Source organism: Myzus persicae, unplaced genomic scaffold (assembly GCF_001856785.1).
Source record: "Myzus persicae strain clone G006 unplaced genomic scaffold, MPER_G0061.0, whole genome shotgun sequence".
Classification (NCBI taxonomy): Eukaryota; Metazoa; Arthropoda; class Insecta; order Hemiptera; family Aphididae; genus Myzus; species Myzus persicae.
Window position 1 is genome coordinate 791,228 of NW_019102520.1, and position 22,781 is coordinate 814,008.

Genomic DNA, 22,781 nt, shown 5'->3' on the forward strand with positions numbered 1-22,781 from the left:
TTTTACATTAAAACAATTTTTTTTATTTTAAGAAAAAAAGTTTTTTAATTAATATATACTATGTTTCAAATGACATTAAACAATAAAAATATATTTATATTATAGTTTGGTATAGTGAATAACTTAAAAGACATGGAATGATTATGTTTCCAAAATATAATTAGTGGTAATAAAACAACAAATTAATATACATTTTAATTCCTAGTTACATTGACATTTTTACAATGGACTGATAATAATAATATAATTTTTTTTGGGGGGATAATATTTAATCAATTTTATCACAAAATAAGAAAATATACCTTGCATATGTTTTATATTTGTGGTTTACTAAAAGATTAAGCTCAGTATATTATTCCGACGCCATGCGTTTGAAGACTAAATCCCAAGACGCAGCACACTGAAACATAATTAATTAGGAACAGTAGGACAATTTCTAGGTTACGCTAATACTCACATGTTGATAATACTGTATATGGCTTTCAGCTAAGGCAGTTAGCATGCTTTTGAAGTCTGCTTTTTTTTGGCACTTCCATAATCCATACTCTTGCCTGAATACATCGCTACAGACATCCAACCGTTCTTGATTAGCTTCGACAGCTGACACTAATTTTGGGATAACTTGACTCATCTTTTCAATTTTTTCCTCTTTATCCATTTCTGATTTTGTCCAGAATGACATCAATGACTTTTCATCATTAGTTACCTAATATATATAGTCTAGAGTTACAATCATTTCTTAAAATAAATAAGGCACAATATACCCTATCTTTGTCAGCCTTTTTCTTCTCCAAATCCATAAGAGACTGTTCATACTGTATTTGCAGTGCATCTCTTTTACCTAGTGTTTCTCGGACACATTCTATATAGCTAACATAATCCTTCAGTGGCTATTAAAACAAATTGTTAGAAATATTGTAAACTAATATTTTTGTTTTATTTAATTACCTGTGCCCAGTCACTTATAAAATTAGATATTAAATTATGACGTAAAGCCGAACTATTGGCAGTGATAGTATGGCCAATGCGAGATAGTGCAACAGAGACGGACTGTTCATTAGAAGACCATTCAATAAATGCTGCTCCAAGTTGGTGAGATTCCACACACAGTTCTAAAAACAAGAAAATTGTTCAAAAATATTTTAAATTATAAATTTATAAAAAAACATGCCTTTTCTTTCTTTGTGGATTCTCTGAGCTACTTTTTCTAACATGGCTAACTTCTCAGATAGGCCATGAAGATGATTTCTAATGGGATCAAACTCAAAATCTACCTGTCTTGAATTATATGACACAGAAATGGTATTTAGACTGTTTGACATTCGTCGTAGTAGTCCTGTTCCGCGTTTTTTATATGTAGTAAACTCCTAAAATAAGAATTATATAATCAATTTTCTTATAAAAATTATAAACCCAGAGTCAACTGTTTTAAATTTAATTTATAGCACTGAGTCAACAATTTTTTAGATCTTTCTTTCATATGTTATAGTGTACATACGGTAGCATTTGCAGTTAAAAAAACTCTTAGATGTTTATCTTCCGTTAGAATAGGATGGCAAACTAATCGTGACAGAAAACGTTCCAACAATGCCATACGGCATGTAACAAATTCTTTTGAATACCTGTCTAACTGACCAAGAATTGTGTGTTTTGCTGGTAAAGGCTGTAAATAAAAAAAATGTCAGGAACAAAAAACCAACGTTTTTGAAAATTATAATACTTACGGGCACTATGCGATCAGGATATTCAACAGCGATGTTTTGTCTCAGCCACACAAAATCATTGTAACGCCGGCGAATAACATACTCTTTGTGTGGATAATCAGTTCTATCCGCCTAAAGCAAACTAGGTCAAATACTTCAAACCAATGGGAGAATAGCTAACTTTACCTTAGTAGATACTCTATATGTGATGTAAGTCTCCAAAGGTTCAACAATCTTTTGTGGATTGTCAACTCGTACTTGAATGTCACGTCGAAAGTCTAATTTTAGTTGAAAGTCATTGGAGTTTGTTGGAAACGACACTAACTGAAAATCATAGTTTCAAACGAATAACAAACAGAGTATAGTATAAGATGTATTTTAATTTTCAAATCTTATAAAATTGATATACCGTAGAAGCATCGTTTAGGAGAGTCTGAGGCATTGGAGTAACGCCTTTTTCTTCGACAGACACTTCAAGTACAGCCGAATTCTGATCGGTCATCATTTCATCTGGTTCAGAACTATCGGACAGCTGAAATTCAAGTTTTTATTTACAATCATCGTTGGTTTTTTGAGGAGAAAAAATAATAATAACAATGAATGAAAGCGTTCAGACTTCCCGAGGCCAGCGTAAGTATATTTCAAAAAAACCGTCCGACTTTACATGTTTTATCATTATCATTTTGACATTTTCCCAAGTATTTACATGCAATTTAAACATAACCTTGAAAGTGTTATTAACGCGACATTATCAGTCCACTTAATTATTGATAACTCTCAACCCCACTTGAAAACGACTCGCGGGACGGAGATCCGGGAGATCCCGTTAAGAACTGCGAACCTTAAGTCGAAAAACCAAATAAAATTTCTAATAAAAAACATTTTAACATTAATCATAATGCACTAAAAAAATGTACACCCATTATCCGTGAAAAATAACAATGACATATATCATCACGAATCGTATATAGGTATATATTTTTATTTTTTTGTAATAATTATTGTCGGTAAGTACTTGGGCGTAGTAGCGCTTGTGTTTGTGTACAATAATTGTACTGCTGCTGTGTTTAACAACGCGCAAGCAAACAAATATTATACAAATTTTGTCATTTATATACTAATTATTATTATCTGTAAGATTGAATATTGTTCGATGATTATATCGCAGAAATAAGCAATAAACAGTCACCGCAGCTGTAATAATATTGTTAAAGTATGATGATAAATGATAATGACGTGTATGAGGTACCTTATTATTGTGGTATTTTAAAACAAAATTAGTCGTCGCAATTCATCGCTCATCGGCAATAAAATAATGATAATGTCCACAATTTTTTAACCAATGGTGATAATAATTAAGACAAATCTCAGAATTATTGGAAGTTTTGACCATAGATATGTACAAAAATGTCAATTCAAATGTCCCGTGGACAATCCGTTTACGAGTTCCGTCGTAGTGTGTTACTTATGATGATACCCATTAGCGCAATTGCTAATTAGGAGGCGCTAGATAGGCCTCTAGGAGGCGCTTATGCGATTTTGTAATGGTGTTTATTAGTGAATAGCAGTACAAAAATGATTTTTATACTAAAAAAATTAGTTGATTCTATTTTTTCATTATTATTATTAGTTATTACCACTTGCTGGTCCACAACGAGTTAAATTATGCGAATACGAGTTATAGCGATGGACGGATTTGTTTAAAATAAATGCATAAATTCTACTCTATGATTTTATTAATATCTTTTTTTATGATACAAGAAATATATGTACCTATTATGACAATGGGCGTAGCTCCTCGGCCCCTCCCCCTTTTTTTCTGAAAGATAACTATATGATCGATGTTTAATTCTAATTGCACTTATATTCTATCCAATGTAAGTATAGATTATAGGGCAATGGCCACTTTTCTGGGGGGGGAGTTAATTTTAAAAATAAATGAAAACCTTCTTAGCTTTAATATTATATAGTTTTTACTACATATTATATTATAGATCTAAAACTCACATATATTATAATATATTAGTACATTCTGTTTCGTAAAATGTCTTACGACAATGTTACATTCAATTATTACAATTAGCATTATTTTAATAGCTAGGTACCTACATTTTACTTATTACATTATTATTTTTCATCAAACACGAATTGTATTATCAGTGTTTTTTTCAATAAATTGTTCTTCATCTGAATTTTTTTTAACTCAACATACCTACATTATACATAGCCCACTCAGTCTATCTTTGCCCATCGTAAAACGTAGCCATGTTTTAACACTTCTTAGAGTACTGAAAGAACTTGTTGCCGGAAGGGACTTGAATATTTCTAAAGTAACAGCAAGGTATACTTGGGAAAAATGTACAGTTACAATTAAAAGAATCGATAAAATCAATGTCTTGGCAGTTCTGATTTTGTCAACAATTGTACCAACTTTCTACTTCAGCTTCTTATTTTATTGAATGCTCTCAAAAAATATTGTTTTGTCCAATTTTTTTTAAAACTGAGGGATGAAATATTGTAATAAAAAAGCATGCTTATTTTCTTTTTCGCAACGTTTTTTTATATATTGTAAAATTGAATCAAGATATGTTACCAAAATGTAACCTCTTCATAACTTTTAGTTTCATAATTAGGTTTTTTACCGTTCTTGGACATGTAATGAAGAAATCTAGAGGAATGGCGACTGATTCAGCGTTGTTAAATAATGATTGAAAAATGATATCAGCGTCATTTAGATGATTATCCAACAGTTTTAGACGTTTTCGTAATGAATTAATATGCTCGAAAGTCGAAGGTTTTTTAAAGATCTACTGATACACTTTGTAACATATTTGTCACAGGTTCTAAAATAGGTAGCACTGTATTTTGCCATAGTAATCATAGAAATCAAGAATGATGATCTCGAGGCTGCAAAATATAAAATTTGTCATATAACGCGGACAATGGACTTCGTAGATAATATGTTTGGGCAAAGGGCAATTTAAAATTCCCGGGGGGGGGGGGGGGGGCAAGTGTCCCGTCTTTGGAGGACAGCCACGGTTCTATACTCTACAAATTATATTGGTTCTGGCGGTTCTGCATCCGTTACCCGAGCACTGCTACATACGAATTAGAATTCCAAAGTTATTCAGTATTATGCGCAGCTAAAAAAATTGATAACACCCTCAAGAATATGCAAAAAAAAAAAATTACCCAATGCGCATGCTCAGAACGGACTCATCCCGGAGTGTTAAAGTACGATCTCCAATCGAGCTCTGATTCACAACTATATAATCTATAATTATGTGAAATCAAAAGATATTTATAAATAAATGTAAAATAAGTGAATAGTGATTATAACAGTCCCTTCGTGTTCGATTAATTGAAAGATGAGTGTTGTGTATCATCGTTACCGCAGTACGGGCATGTGAAAATTGCTTTTATACATGTTTGTGAAGGCGTACAATATTTTTTTTAGTTGCACAAAATAAAGAACATGAATCATTTGGTATTTAAATTCGCATGCAGGAGTGCTGGGGTTATGGATCTGCAGGTCTAGTGCCTTACACGGCTAGTGGCTACACCATAATAATAAAGGAAATTCTTTACAAAATATTGATATTTTTTTTAATGGTTCATTAAGAGGTTTTGTGGTTTATTCCTCTATAATGCAATGGTATGTATTCATATAAAAAATTGTTATTTGATCAATTGTTGTATTTGCGCAGTTTGTTCTTTATTTTCTTTATATTTTTTTCTACATATTCTAATAAATCATTAATTTTGTATGTAATTTATTGGAAGGATATTGTTTTTCGAATAGAAGAATAAAAATGTTTAGTAAAAGGCAATAAATTGTTAACATGAATTATTGAAGTTTAGTTCCTAGACATTTGATTGTAATGGAACACTTTATTGGGACTCCGGGAGTCGGGACTTCATATATTTAAAACCTGTACAGTTCCTGCCAACCACACCCCTATACTTACCTCTACCCTAGTTATGTTAATTCCCATTTATCTATTATTAATTAATATTTAAGTTTAAATTAATAATTGTATTACAATAATTATTAGTTTATGGTGGTTAGCCAACACCATCCTAGTTGTACCAATTGCAAATGGGTGGTAGTCATACGTATTACTTTCTATTTGTGTGACAGGTTGATGCGCAATTTAAATTTTTCAAAGTTATTGTATGTACCTGTACGTGTAGGTAAGGAGGGTTTACTGTTACTACTGTTTATCTTCCCAGTTGTAGGCGCACGGTGATAGTTACTACTTATACCAAGTCTTTAAATGTATTTGATGAAAACTGATTTTTACTTTTTAGAGACTTGCCACTTGCATGTGCTTACAATACTATACAGATATCTATTACCTATTATGCCTAGGTATAAAGCCACGGTAAACGATTAATATTGCGTGTGTCAATAAACGCAACAGAGGAAAATTACTTATCATTACATTAACAATTTAAAATGTACAGTTATGTATGGTACCTATATGTACATAAAATGGGATATAATATAGCCCTAAAATGTCACAAAAATAGTTGAAATGTGCAATACATACAATAATATATTTTAAAATATGTGGCAATATACATGATACATCGCCAATCGCTAACAATCTGCACTCAGCGGGGTCATGTGTATACATTATATTATGTATACATCATGGTTGGATCAATATATTATAATATATATAGGTTTAATAGGTAATAAATTTACACGATTTAAATTAATATAACCAGCATACCTGACTACCAGGACCTGACCAGGCTGACCGGCTAGCTATATTATGTTGCGTATTAAATGGCACACCCGCGTGCACGACTGTTACTTAAAAAATATTTACTACCTATATTGTCTTTCGAATGCCCAAGAGTACCTAAACAAATTAATTAATTTGCCAACATTTTAAATGCAATTTTACGCAAAATTATAAAAAATATGGGTTAGCTTATCATTTGGTATACGCGGGTCTGGGTAAATGTTGTTCACTTACGTAAATGCAACAAATTCACTTTTACAAATGCGGTACGTTAAATAGACATATATTTTTATGTGTACGATTATGCATGTACGATTAATCTGAAGAGAGAAAGGCGAGGTATCGGTTGATAGTTATTGTTGGGAATCTTCCAAAAAAAATTTTCAAAACCCACCAACAGTGAACGATTATGATAATATTATTTACAAACTGCAGTTAAAGTAGATACCTGAAAGTTATTTTTTTGTTAAGGTGCGTTCACAAATCAATAATTATATTGTACCTAAATAATCTATAATGTCGTCCTGTATATATATTATAATATAATACCCTTACATTGTCATATAAAAGATTAGAATACATATAAAAACGCCAAACTAATAATTACAATAGACAATAGTACGAGCAAAATAATTCACTACAAATAAAATATTAGATTAATTTAAAATAAATATTCAAATACCTATATGTTGTACATTGTATTTTTTGGGAATAAGAGAAAAATTATAAAATTATAAATGTATAGTATTTATATTTCAACGTTTTGGAATATTAAATTGAAAAACCAGGAACGTTAAAAAAAAATTGTTATTGAAATGTTATTGAACGAAAAAAATTCAAATTGAAGGCAAAAAACAAAACGAAAAACAATTGTAAAACGATAACAAAAAGATACAAAAAAACCGAAAAAATATAAAAACGAAATGAAAATAAACCATACCAAAAAAATCTAAGTACATAATATAAGAATACAAGATACATTCAACATTTTCGAAAAGTACAAGATACTAAATAGCTATGAGATAAGTAGGTACTTATTTTTTCACCTTTATAGAAGTAACTGTTGCTTCTAGATACTAACTTAATTGTTTTTAAATAATTATTTTTGTAAGTAAAATTGCTGAAGTGTAAAATATTTCGATATTGTTTTTTTTTTTAACTTCGTATAATTGTTAGTTATGTAATACATTTACTACTTATTAATTTGAAATACTACACCGAGACAAGTGATGATGATATATCTTTGTCAGTTTGTCAGAAATCCAGATAATTAAAACAATTACTAAGACTTACTTTCGACAAAAACACATAATTAACTTAAAAGAAAACATTAAAACTTAACATAATTAATGTACTACCTAGCAAACACAAACTGGAGAGCGGACTTGGATATACAATATTCATACACATTTCAACTAACTTCTTAGATCAATAATCTTCGGCAATGATTTAATAATATTTTATAATAAAGCCAAAAGCTATGCGTTTAAACAGACATTCTCCAATAGCCGGACCAAAACGTCGTCATAGCAGGTGAATGTATAGGCTTCGCAGACTTCCATTTCTGGTCGATCCTGGAATAATTAGTGCTCTAATCCTTAGACAGTTCCCTTATTCTTTTTGTTCGATACAAACATACATTCTAATTTAAGATTAATAACTGTGTTATTGATATTAATACAATTATAATAATAATATATAATGTTTTATAATATTTAAAAAATATATAAAAAATTTCCGTGATCTCCACTTATGTATTGTTATAGGATATTAATCACTAGAATTTATAATAACATATATGCACACATTTTACAATGCCTCCAAACAATTTTAATCAAGCCCCCGGCTCATCCCTTGCTCACTCCCATGATCAGTTGTATTCAAAAGTAGCTCAATTGAAAGTATTCAAAGATTATTTGCCGGAAAAATGCTACTAAAACACTGGCGAATTCAATAAACTTATTTTTTTAAAACATTTATTTGAATATATACATTCTGTAATAATAGCTACAATGATCATATGAGCGGAAATATGCTGGCTGTGAATACGTGAAGGGAGCAGCTACCCAGCAGGAACACTCGACTCAATAAACTTAAATGCATATTTAAAATTTTAAGGCAGGCCTCACGCATAAACAATATTTAATCTCTGATTCATTAACACCTTAAACATCAATAACAATACATATTTACAACCCATATAAGATTTATAAAAAATTGATACACTATCAAAATATCACTATATCAACTTAAAATAATAAAATGTGAAATTCAAAACCTACCACCATGAGTGGACTCAAAAAATCAGTATTAAATTAAAACAAACAAAACACAATTAGCCATTAGGTATAATATACAAACTTGTACGTTGTACAGTTTTCTGAAATGATCAAAGAATTTCGCCACTTCCTGATAATTATTAATGTCAAAAATGTCAATAAATTATCATCATATTTACAGTGACACATAAGAAACAGGAAAAGGTATTACACAGACATTATATGAATCAAATTATCAAACTACACACAAACTGCAAGTATAGGTAGGCACTAGGTATATAAAAAACTGTAAACAACTCGACAATAACATATTTTTTCAGATCCCTGACAAGTTTATAAGCAACATTGAAAACAAAATAGTTACCAGAAACGGCTGAAAATAAAAATCAAACAATTACTGCGAAAACAACATCGCTATTATTTAGATACCACTATACCAGAGCCCAGCAATATTGAGGGAAATTAAAAAGTAAATAAACTGGCGAAAGAAATGGAAAAGAACGACCAAAGAGAAATTCATTCAAACCTTTATTCGCCGTACGAAAACATCATAAAAATTGATGTTAATTATTCATGTTAACTATAATTTTTTTTAACTCGTTAAGTATTAATACAGTCAATACAGAAAATGTAAGTTAAGCTAAACTAACTTTTCATTTTTATAACTTGTAAAAGTTACAAGTTAAATAGAAAAGAGCAACTTCTTTAAAACCCATTACATTTTTAAATCTATGCCAAAGCATAAAAAGACAAAATTGACAAAAGTTGTGTGTATACTCAAAAACGGAAATAAATAGTTAAAGCAATACATTTGACTGACCGAAAAATAACAGAAGACGAGGCCATCCAATGATAGAACCCTACTAATTGAAGTTACAAATTATTGAGGTTAATTTTTGTTTAATTAATTTTTAAGAGAACACGGTACCAAGTACCAACTTCTCTTTTAACGTCAAACTGGGTTAGTCTGGTAATGTTATTGTTGGGGAATTCGAAATGAATATTTTTATGCACGAGATTGTAATTTTCAATGTATATCACTAAGAGTAATAATAATAATAATAATACTTGTATATTATTAATTATTATATGTTGATACTTGATAGTTGATATCAATGGTATCCATTAAATAAATTCAACTCTTCAACATTCTACAATGTATTATTTATAATATATATATAAGTAAATACCGACTAGGTATAATAATATTGAATAACATTATAATTATAAATAATATTTATTTGCCATAAAATAATTTTTTTTATATAAATATGTATGTAGTATAAAACAAATTATATTTGAAATGTATAGGACTTATCATTCAAAAAATATTAATCATCCCTTCCATTTCCTAATACGTCATATCTTACATCAATATTTATTATACATATAATATTATTATACACAGATTATTATACAATTATAATTATCGTATACATATATTTCTAAACACATATTATACATATATTGTGTATACAGAGTGATTCACCAAGGATGCTCGCCCTTATTTTTTCCTTTAATAATGAATTTATTTAAATTCCCATTTTTGGAATTTTTTAATATATTCAGACTATATTTTCACATTCTTGAATTTTTTTTGTACTTATTAAGGAGTGTTCTGTGGTGATGCATACTTCTGTTTTCCAAATGAGAACCCCCCTATTTTACTGTAAATTAACTAGTGGATCATTTTTTTTAAAATTTAATGTAAGTACCACATTCCAAATTCGTATGAGTAATTTCTTAGTTATTAATATATTTGTTTTAAGAATAATAGTCCTTAAAACTGGTTTTACATAAATATAATATAGACGTAAAATTGGATCTAGTATACTTGGGCCATTTTTACAAATTAATATAAATTACTACAATGTTCAAATTCAAATCACCGTAGCCCCTGCCCCTCATATATTATAAACGCATTACTATATGGATCTTGTATCCTTCAAACACAAAGTTAAATAACTCAAAAACTACGAAAATTGAATTTGATACTTCAAAAATTCCAGAAAAATTATCTACGGTATAAGTCATAGGTACAATAGTTCAATAGGAGTGTTCTCATTTGAATAACTGCATTATTGAAGAAAAAAAGGAGGAAGAGAATGCTTGGTGAATCACTCTGTATATTGCATATCATGCGTATGGTATAATATTATTGTGTATTTGTGTATGCTGTAGCTCTATAGACAGATTATTAAAATAGTGGCACAGTCATATTAATCTATATATGTCCATAAGATTAAATATTTATTTTAAAATTAAATTGAAACAACACACACGACGAGATTATATCGCATCGTGTCTGCCCTAATTAGTAATTTATCATGATGATGCAATTACAACTACAGTTCTATTATACATGTATAGAATAACAATTAACAACGCACTACATTAATTAAAAGCCTGGAATTGTTATATCCAGCAGAAACTACAAATAGTGTTAATTATTTAACAATTAATTATTATTATTGTTACAGCGGGTATACTTATAATTATTGTACCCATAAAATACCTATATAATTTTATTATTTTATGTACCTACTTCTATCTACCTACTTCTATCATGGTATAATATCATATTATATCATATATGAAAAAAATTAACTCGAGATCGTTTAGTCGATGATAAGGACATTAAGCTATAAGTTTATAGTTATAACAAATAATATACCTATTTAACTTTAAAAGTTTAAAGATAAAAAATAATATAGAGAAAACTGAAAAATGTCAACTAAGTCAATTTTTTTAAAAAAACCACCTTGGCCTCATATGTTTAATGATTATATGGAACCTCAATTATTTTTTAATAGTAAATAAATATTTTGTCAAACATGCGTTATACGACTATCCCCATTCTTTTTTTCTGCAGTGGTTTAGAAAATAACATGTTCGTGTCAACTAAATTATTATCAAGGGATATATTACCTATTTGGTTTGTTGTACTTCAAAATCATTGTTCCTATACAGCACGATTAAATAGGACAAATAATTAAATAATGAACAACAATTTTAGTTGTATTGTTGTAATTTAAAAATATTATTCTTGAGTACTTAGAACTCTAAAAGTTTATTATTTTATTTTATACCCAATTTTAGGCAAAAATTAAGTCAACCTTCTGTAATAGTAAAATAAATTACTTTAATAGCATGAATATCAAAAAATGTACCTACTTAGTAATATAGGCTAACAGACAATCTTCGCTTAGAATCATTTTTCGTACGAAATGCTTTATCATTGTTTTCAAATTTAAGTATTTAACACATCCATTACAGTGACCCACTCGAACCTGCTGTTTGACAGAGTGGAATACCCACCTAACATTTTTTTTTTTCCTAATTTCAGATTAAATACATGTATAATATTTCGATGTGATGCTTGAAAGTAAGCGCTTTTTCATTTTAGAAAATATGCAATACCTATTGTAATTATTTATGCCGTTTCAAAAACGACACATGTGGCGTGAACAACAACGTATACATAATTATTATATAGAACACATATTATATATATTATATATATATATACCCGTAAAATTTTAGTATTTGCAATTCCTATATATATATTTGCCATTTATGTATATTATATGAGTTATATTGTCGTTGGTGTACATGGTGACATATATGTATATAATTTATATGTATGATTTCAAAACAAGCTACGTAATTATCTAGTCAAACTGTCAAACGTATTGATGTATAACGCTGTTTCGCGGCCACCTTGCAGCACCCAAATTTGACTTAAAATGTGGTTTATTCTTTCTATGCAGCTGGGACAGGAATATAAACAACTTAATATGTTTACGTGATATAGTTTTTTCCAAAATACCGAAAAGCTAAAGGCACTGGTGGCGTCAAATTCCGGTAAAAAAATAAAATAAAACGTCACATTGTCGCAATTCCTTTCAACTCGCTACAAAGTACAAACCCGAAACAATAGATACAAGATACCGCTTATTATTATACATGGATCGACCAACGTGTATACAATATTTGATTATTATTATTATTGTTATTTTTTATATCCTATAGGTTTTATGTTCAAGGATGAGTGTATGTTTACAATGGTAAGGACACCATCTAAATACCAGCGGAGTGGGTTTACAGAAGAAGCATTTTGAGAGTGACAAGTACATTTTTCTTTTCTTTATTTTCTCGAGTGTTTTTTTATACATCAGCTAGAAAGTTTAGGAAATACCATATTTTTAAACATTTGACAACGGAAATTTAAAGAATCTATTACATTATAGGTATATACCATAATAATTATATTAATGCCCAACCTGGAATTAGCCATAATACTATTTATTATTCTCTTATAAATATTATAAATAAACGAATTATAATTATACTATTCTGAGAGAGCTATTTTACGCTTCGGTAAGCATCGAGACGCCTCCTTTATTGTTGCCAATTATAGTCATCAACTTATTACTTGACCAAATCATTCATCGAATAAATATATAAAATTATACAACCATATTTTGTAAAAATGACCAACGATTGACATCAGAAAGTTCATATTCATATTAAATTTAATATCATGTTTTGATAATCACTCATACAAAAATTTTTCAAAACTTAGGTTTAAAAATAAACCATTTAAAACATAAATATACATTAATTATTAGCTATTGTAGATATTTAAATATTTAAATACGTAGTATCGTATACCAGCATATTATTTTTTAATTAATATTTAGTGAGGTTACTAACTATGTATTTTATGTAAAAAAACTTATACATTGAGATTGACACATTTAAGTGGAAAATTCTTAAGCTCTATACGGTATATTATAGACTACAATAAATAATAATGAGAAGTAAATACGCCTAACTTATTTATGCCGTTTTCACATATTCTGAACATTCGATGAATAATATTATACCAGCTAGCAGCCATAATACATACCTACTTTTAACATTATTATACATTTATATCTACACATTTAGTATTGGTCAGAAGTAATATTGTCAATGTCGTTGTTACTTGTTAATTATACATCATGAACACTATAATCTAAACATCTAACCTCTATGTTTATTGATAACATATATATCTGTACGTGCAAGAAGAATATGATTACGATATATTAAAAACATTGATCATAACTTTTTATTATTTGAAAGGTCAATTATAGGTATCCAAAATAAAGCCATGACTCTATTATAGTCTATTGACTTCTTCTATATTATACTCTATTTCGATTTACCAAATCTTTGGCATTCGTGTAGCAGGTGATATACTACGGGAAGGTCATCTCATACCAATTTATTATAAGTGATCCGCCACATTTGAATGCATAAAATGTATCATTCATTATAACTTATTTTGTATTAATCATGAACGGTTATACAAAGAAGTCAGATAGTCAAATAAAAATGCACAAAAAAATATACAATTAGGTACTATAATAAGGTATACAATTCGAGTTCAATAAACATATTGCACATCAAAATTAAAAATTGGATAGATATATTTGTTATTATATTAGTATATAAACATACAAACTAGTCTCCACCATGCTACGATAAGATATTGATGTAGTAGGTATCATCATGTATAGGTACTTCACAATAAAAGTAACGAGAAATGTTTATAAGTCTTGATAAATCACAAACTACTCTTATAGTTGAAAAGTACATCACTGGCTACACGAATGACAATTTTTTTTTAAATTTAGGCATAATCTATATCTTGTCACTTTAATTTATGTATTTATAATATTACAGATAGTGTCATAGCTGCAAGTTTGTAAGTTTCAGCACTGATTTCAACCAAAATATTTTCAATATAACTACTATTTTTTTTAAATTTCTTATAAAGTATAATATATTTAAAAAAAAGTATTTTACACTTGTTCAAATGTAACTGCCGCATGTTATTAAAATTGCAATATTTAGGAGTTAATGTCACGCGTACCTAACTTAAATAGTATATAGAAAAAATATTTTTTAACGGTCTATTGTTACGAATTTATGATATTATATCAGAATATTACCTGTAGTATAGTACGAGTATTTTTTTCGTACATAAAACCTACTTGAAAATCAAAAAAATATGTACTTGGTGTAATTTATACAAGCATGCGTGTACACCTTCTGCAATATCATAATCTGGTATACATAACCAGCTGTCAGCGTGTAAATTCTTTGTAACTGTAAAGGTAGGAACCTACCTTCCTACCTACCTATCTCTTTAGTATAATATCATAGAGTTTACCTTCGACTGAGTGAAAGTAAAATAAAAAAAACATATATATAATAACAAGGAACAATAATAATATAATGGTTAACACACTTGACACTATAGTGTTATATAATCCAGTGAACTCTTAACGTTATAGTTTTATCAGTGTTGATTTTTTAAACAGTCATGTGAGATCCGCTCTTTAAGAACATCGAACTTCATAAACATATTTATTATTATTATAAAACCATAACATGCATACTAAACATTATGGCAGAACCATTTTCACCATATCCATCACAGCGTATTTGGTTTTAGACCATGTGGGTATAATTAAAGCAGCGTCTGAAGGTAAACGCCAAAACAAGTCCATTGATTTTTTGTTTTTCTATTCTTGTGTCGATTGAATTTTCATTTTTTTTTCGATTAAACGTGTTAAATAGTTTCTAATTATGATTTTTGGCCGTCAAATATATTGGGTAAACGTGCGATGCAATTGGTCAGAGACCATTTGTCTAGAAGACAAGAGAGGAAAAAGTCGAGATCTTCAAAACAAATTTGTTACGGTAAGATGAACTTGAACATTGTAAATACTATTTTAATATCTGGTTTTCCTAACCCCATACGATGTACTATACACTATATATCTACTCGCATATATTTCGAAATTTGTATGTTTAATATATATTATCTACCTTAACTGCGACTGACATAAATTGTAATAATACACCAACTTACGTCTGACATCGTAACACAAGGACCGACGATCATTTTTTACTAAAACGACAAAAATTTAAGACTTGAACAACGGCATCCGCGAAAAAGAAACTGCCGCGAAACACGAGCATACGTATGGCGTATATATAACCATAAGCGTGCACTGCACGTTAACTTTTGTGACGACTTTACGAGAAAAAGCACTATTAACTCGCCGCCTTAAAATAACTGCAACATCGCCGAATTATTATTCATCTCGTACGAACGACTGACGATACGTGCAACGCATATATTACGAACGTCGCACTCTGTATACATCACATATTATAAGACTCACCGATGGGATTTTTATTTTTGTTGTTTTTTTATTTTCCACAACGATACGTCAACAACAACAACTCTGCAGACATGGTCGGATGCTTCCCTATACCCCGGACCAATTATTCGCCGCTCATGAAATCGCCTCAATCGCCGGACACGGTGGACACGAAATTCTTAGTGATGACCCGTCAGAATCGCAGCGATCTGATTTTGGTCACGTACGGCGACCGGCACGTTTCGATGAACAACTCCAACTTCAGGCCCGAACTGCCGACCAAGATCATCATCCACGGGTTCAAAGGCAGCGGACACGACAAGGTGGCAAAACTCCTAGGCAACGCGCTGCTGGACCTGGTTAGTCTGTACTACTATATCTACCATGGTCATAGGCGTGCGCACGGGGGGCACCTGGTGTACCTGTAGCAACTGCACAAGTACAAATAACAAATAAACATTGCAATCATCTTAGAAATATATATTAGATATTTATATCCAAGGAAATATGTAACTTGGTACTAGTAATTATATTATATACCACTAGTTAATATGTACATGTTTTGTTAAGAGAGGATCCAAAAATATTGTAGGCACCCCCGAAATTACCAGGACTATGACCGAGGTACCTTTATATATACCTAGGTACTTGACTTGGTAATAGTTCCGTGATTTCTTCATAACAATTAAAACAATATCTATTTGTCATCTAAACCGGTTGCACTGGTACGCAGGAAGACGCTAATGTGATTTTCGTGGACTGGGAAAAGGGAGCCGCCGGGCCGGGTTACGCACTTGCAGCCGCCAACACGCAGTTGATCGGACGTCAGCTGGCCATATTGATCACAGACATGGTGGCGCTGAAGGGTGACCCGGCCAGGATTCACATGATCGGATTCAGCCTCGGAGCCCACGTGGCGGGTTTCGCGGGCAAGGCGTTGAAACTGATCGACATAAGAGTGGGCAGAATTACAGGTGATGGGTCTCGAGTACACTTATATAGTTGGTAATATATTGAGATTTTCGAGGAATAAATCGGAGTGTATCGATACGTATGGGCACAGAATAGATTACACTTTTATTTTAAATTTAATCTTTTCTATAATGGTATGGGTTTAATTATGATATCTAGCAATCGAGAAATTACACGACGAGCGATATACACCGGCGAAACGTACACCGACCGGTATCGGACTGAGATGAGCCGGTGCGTCATAACTCTAATGTGTGTCGATACGTTTCGAATTTTTCTTGTTGAAAATCTTGCATATAATATAATATCAGCTCGGGGTCGATTCGGTGTGTGTTAATTTTACTTAAACGACGATGAGCAATATTTCGTCATCTGGTGCAGGTCTGGATCCCGCGTCCCCGCTGTTCAGACAAATGTTGTCGGCCTCGCTACTGTCACTGAGTTCAGACGACGCAGAGTTCGTCGACGTAGTGCACACGGATGGCGCCAGGATATGGTCCGAGGGGTTCGGCCTGTTCAACCCGATCGGTGACGTCGACTACTTCCCGAACGGCGGTCTCGACCAGCCTGGTTGTGAACAAGTCCGCGGTTCGGTAATCGTAAGCCGGTTCGGTAAGTCATATAAGACATAATACACTATATAGGTCACATATTATGTGTACATGTAAATATAGATCGAATAACGGGATTCCGGTTCACGTGCGAATAAGCGTAATGCATTATAAGCGAGCCCGTTTTTTATGCGAATGTCTACATAGATGCAGTTTTTCAAAAACATTTTGTAATCCAAACCGGATTATTATTTATTTGCCTATGAATATTTTGACTTTTATTTATTCATACGTATGAAATAGGTACTATTTATTAAATATTGTTGAAACAATGGTTTTTGCCTGTATAAGCATTTTAAATTGTTTGATAAGAAGAGTAAAGTGACAAAGGACGTCGAGGATATCCTGCAAAATGGTTTACAGTATAAATGTTATGTTAATGTATACATAATATATATATTATATAGAGGGAACGATGAACTCAAGCGTGGTATGTAATCATCTCCGGGCATTACAGTTCTTCTTGGAAAGTCTCAAAGCTGTGTCAGATCCTGATGCATGTCAGTTTACCACATTTCCGTGTCCTGCCGGATGGTCAATGTTTCAAAGAGGAGAGTGCTTCCCCACAAACTGCACAGGTACCTAACCTATTATAAATTATAATATATATTATATGACCCGTCACCACAAATATAATATGATATGTATTATTGCATTATATCTTCAGAACTCCTACATTTATTCGGATACCTGACAGATATTATAATATAAATTATATCATTATTACTCGTTGGCCATTTTGAAAATATTTCATCTTTTTACAAAAAAAAGCCTAGGTCCTTTGCCATGAAATATTGGCAGCACAATAAATTATGCACAGGTCTTCGCTTTCACGAAATCGAGATTTGTATTTACACTATTAACTGTTATACTGATAGGTACTATATATTATTATGTTACTCACGCGTGAATTCGATTTCCTTTTCGCAGTTCGGCGTACTCGACACTGCGTTTTATTTTGCATTGTTTTAATTTATTTAGTATGTGTCAAAGGAAATATTGATTTAAGTATACCAGTATACGTAGGTATAACTATATATTAACTGACAAATACAAAATACAAAATATTAAAAAAAAGGTGATATAAATGTAATATATTAATACACAAATAACGAAAAGTAGCATATTATACGATTGTTTGGGTTATTATTAATTATAATTGTTTCATTAAAATGTTCAACTACTTTTTCGTAGATTCTAATTGTGTAACCATGGGTTTTGCGGCATCTCAATCAAAACTCCGCGGTCCACTGTATTTGACAACTAGAGATTCAAGTCCATTTTGTGGTAAGTGATGTTGTTCATTGATTTGGTATTGATAATAAATTGTTGATGTTATATATATATTTATTTTATTTTAGGGCGTCAGCTCAAGGCATCCGTTTTACTATCTCCCAAAACATCTAAACTTCGAGGTTACTTGCAAATATCGTTAGAAGATGGCGACAATACTGCAAATTTTAAGCTCCGAACAAAGTAATTATTATTGAAATATTTACTTTTGGTGTCAGAATGACGATTTGTGTAGAGAAATTAACCAAAGGAGTGGTTTTTCATACCAGCGCCTTGTTTATATTCGCCAAAATTAAATTCATAATTTTCCAGGCATACGGATTATATTTCGGGTGGACTTCTAGCTGAAGGACTTTCAGTAGCTAAATTTGAAAAATCAGTGCAAAAACATTTAAATGTCGAATTGAGTTTCCAATCATTAGCTTATCAAACTGAAAACGAAAAGCATGGGCTCAACAGTATTGTCAATGTGGTCGTAGACAAGGTATCCATTTTTGACACCGAAGGAAACGTGTAAGTACTCATGTAAATCATTTCTATAAGTGCTAAAAACGATAGTTGTTTGTCGTTCTCTCTGTTCTCGTTCATATGTTACGTACATAAGCAAATATTTTTTTTTTCAGATGGTCTAATTGCACAGAGAATTCAAATTTAATCCACGTGGACGGAACAACGATATACGCCCAAACTTATTCTCTTTCATTATTTGCTGCTTGTTAGACGAGATGACTGAGAACGGTCAATTTTTAAATTTTTTTTTTATTTATTGAATATATCTACTTAACGAACGACTGAAATATTGTTACATATATAATATTATAATACTAAACAATGTATAATGTAATGGTTATGAACTAATTTTAATTTAAAAACGAAATGATTTTATATACTACTATATACACGTTTATTACACTGGCATTTGTTGTCTTATTAAAAGCTTTCGATTTTTATTGTGCGGACTGCAAAACGAAATTATCCAGTAAGCAGTAAAACCACTGCCAGTGGAAAGTATAATATGCAGGTAAGAGGTAAGTATTTGACGATACTGAGAGGATAGAAATATAAAATGTAATAATTATGTATAAATATTAAAAATATCTTAGTCGTATAGATTATACGACCCACGTGGGAAAATCGTGGATATTGGCTTCGCTGTACATTATTATATATACATCCATTGTATTTTTGTATACATATTTTATTATATTTGGAGTACACTGCGACTGATGACTGGTATTTTTCATTTTATTATATTCTCGCCCCCTCGGCACTAACCCACGGAGGGTGCAAAGCGGTTTTGTACGGTTATCGATCGACCCATCCGGCGTGCGCCAGCGCTTTTCACTCCAGATTAGTCAGTATGCCACGATAACCATAATTATTGTGTTCTCGGCGCTGTAAACACAACACGCGTGTTTTTATCAGGGTTTGTCGAAGGATATTTTCGCACGATAAATATTATAGGTACCTACGTCGTAGCGTATACATATATACGTCACACGCATTACGTGAAAGTGATAACATATTCACCGATAGAAGCGCACTTCTTGCGAAAGGGACATGTCGTGTATCGTGTTCGGAAGACCGGGTGCTCCGGGTGCCTGAATCCCTCGGTGGCATTATGGCAAAATGGTAACGACCAGAGTAGCATCAACGAACAAACGATCGTCTGCTGCAATGCTCTGTTGCGCCCGAAAGAAGGTAAGAACGAAAACCATTATACCGAGAACAATTATAAACTTAATTTATTAGTATATTACACCTATACATATATCGTGTAGATCGATACAAACTTACGCGGACTTTTGAACTTACTAAATCGTAAATCAGTATTCATTAGGTAATCATTACCTACATACATATATTATTGCTATTATAAGCTTTTTCCCTCCCTCTCTCAGTCTCTCACACCCTTTCTTCTTTCCTTGTTGTACGAACATTTATATTTTCTTATTAAATAATATAAATAAATATTATTACATTAAAAAAAAATGTAAGATACAAATATCTCAAGTGCCAAACATTAAAATGTTCCGTTTGGTAATTATTACCATCTATAAATACGTTTTGTACAGTATTTTATATTACACTTGATGGATTTTGGGCGATGTATGTTCATATATTTTTCTTTAATATTTAAACATTTTAAAATCATTACTTTAAATATTAAAGTTTTTTAAAATTAATTTAAGGGACCTTTCACTGTATCAGTTAAAAATAACTTATAATTTCTAACACAAACAATTTTTTTTTAAATTTCTTATAGTTTTAGTTTTTGTATAACACACAATTTGTTTTTGGTTATTATTTGGTGATTGGTACATTATTAAATAATGTAATATTCGTCCTAATGCAAGAAATCATTTCCTCAAATATTATATATGAATACGAATATGTTTAAGGAATGTTTATTGTATAAAAAATATATCACTACAATATAAACTATAAAGACAATATAGGAATTATGAATAAGATAAATAGTTTAAACATTCCCAAATTAAATGTTTAATAATTACCTTTAAATTTAGTTTTTACAATAAAAACAAGCCATTTAAATATTTAAATTAATAGTTATTAAAAAGTATTTACTTACATTGGATGAAATATGTTAACGCGTATACGATGATTGTGGTAATGTTGTAACATAAAAATATCTTAAAAATAGAAGAATACTTTACTGAATTTACAAAATCATAGTACACCACCGATACAATTTATAAGTAGACAGGTAACTCATATGTCATAAACTCATAACTAATCATAATGATGTACTTTCATATTGTTGTTATATCTAGTACTTGTAGTTTTATATGTTGAATACGGACAAATTTCAACACGATAATGTTTGTGTTTACAAAACTTACATAAAGCATGTCAAACTGTGTTCGTATCAGTTACAATTTCTGTAACCTTCTAAATCACTAAGTACATCGTATTGTTTATTAGGGTTATCTTATACGTTTATCACCAAGATGAAATAATTTTATAGTAGCCTGATATTATTGCAACAATTTTGAATTATATCGACGTAGACACGTATAGTATATTATATTATATGACATTGCCAAGTGTCATCCTACTTAGATTATTTATTTTTACACATGAGCCAACAGTTGTGTTCCGTTGGAATTAAGTACTTATATAGGTAGGTAATGCCTTAATAGCATAATAATATATATTATATACCTATCGTTTTAATAAGACTTAACTATATTATTATTCAGGGTACATAATTTAACTTCTTTAATTTTTTTTTTACTATTATAATATAAAATACTTAGATGTTTTAGTTATAGCCTATAGGTACACATAAACATTAAAATATATAATTCCGTGATACAAATAAAAGTTAATATTAAAAATAAAACTTAAATAACATTTCATGTTGAATAATAATACAATATTATTCATCATACATTATGATTAATAATAATCATAGATCATATTAGGTATTAGAAATAGTCAGTAAAAAAGTTGTCGACAAATTAAATTAATATTATTATATGATAGGTACCTAATAAAAGTTTATTATATTAGATGCATCAGTCATTACCCATTAAATATATGCGTTTGTAAAATAATATTATGTTATAATTTAAAATCATAATAATATATGTATAATATTTGTAGCGTATAGCAATGGGATCGACGGGGCAGCCCCACATTGTATGATCATTTAAAAATCGTTTTGATATATTGTGAACGCATAACGTAAGACGTAACTATGTATTAAAATCGTAATTTGTATGAAGATTTTTGTAAAAGTACTACCTATTTATCCACAACATCAGCATATCAAACTTATGAAGGATTCAGTTAAGCTTAGGTGCCTCTCTGCTACACTGTGTGATATACATGAGTACGTATAATTAATAATAACTAATAACTAATAGGAAGAATTCATGAACATATTTATTTACCAGAGTTAATAGTCAATAGTATATTT

At 30.4% G+C, this 22,781-nt stretch overlaps 3 protein-coding genes and 1 long non-coding RNA gene across 7 annotated transcripts in view; 2 read left to right on the plus strand and 2 right to left on the minus strand.

Moving 5' to 3' along the window:
• Positions 1-267: 267 nt before the first annotated feature.
• Positions 268-16,063, minus strand: LOC111032338 (sorting nexin-30-like). Of its 2 annotated transcripts, none has more exons than XM_022312623.1 (10): positions 15,981-16,063; positions 2,113-2,235; positions 1,890-2,027; positions 1,725-1,835; positions 1,499-1,663; positions 1,172-1,367; positions 949-1,112; positions 765-890; positions 458-706; positions 268-400 (listed from the first exon to the last, which is right to left on the minus strand). In XM_022312623.1, the coding sequence occupies exons 2-10, from the start codon at positions 2,206-2,208 to the stop codon at positions 353-355; spliced, it is 1,293 nt and encodes a 430-aa protein (XP_022168315.1). In that variant the 5' UTR covers positions 2,209-2,235; positions 15,981-16,063; the 3' UTR covers positions 268-352. The 2 variants fall into 2 exon arrangements, with proteins under 2 accessions (XP_022168315.1, XP_022168313.1); XM_022312621.1 differs by lacking the exon at positions 15,981-16,063 and adding an exon at positions 15,665-15,688.
• LOC111032336 (pancreatic triacylglycerol lipase-like) lies at positions 14,850-19,771 on the plus strand. The gene is made up of 10 exons (XM_022312619.1): positions 14,850-15,277; positions 15,370-15,492; positions 16,050-16,318; positions 16,693-16,933; positions 17,313-17,543; positions 17,950-18,120; positions 18,737-18,829; positions 18,904-19,018; positions 19,148-19,348; positions 19,459-19,771. The coding sequence occupies exons 1-10, from the start codon at positions 15,181-15,183 to the stop codon at positions 19,553-19,555; spliced, it is 1,638 nt and encodes a 545-aa protein (XP_022168311.1). The 5' UTR covers positions 14,850-15,180; the 3' UTR covers positions 19,556-19,771.
• LOC111032344 lies at positions 17,949-22,018 on the minus strand. The gene is made up of 2 exons (XR_002604302.1): positions 21,429-22,018; positions 17,949-18,129 (listed from the first exon to the last, which is right to left on the minus strand). It is a non-coding gene; the product is annotated as an uncharacterized LOC111032344 (long non-coding RNA).
• The window catches only part of LOC111032334 (rho GTPase-activating protein 100F-like), a 35,191-nt gene continuing 32,570 nt past the window's right edge, over positions 20,161-22,781 (plus strand). For all 3 annotated transcript variants that reach the window (XM_022312614.1, XM_022312615.1, XM_022312617.1), the window contains exon 1: positions 20,161-20,536. In XM_022312614.1, coding sequence (XP_022168306.1) covers positions 20,465-20,536 — 72 coding nt within the window. In that variant the 5' untranslated portion in view covers positions 20,161-20,464. The remainder of the gene's footprint in view (positions 20,537-22,781) is intronic.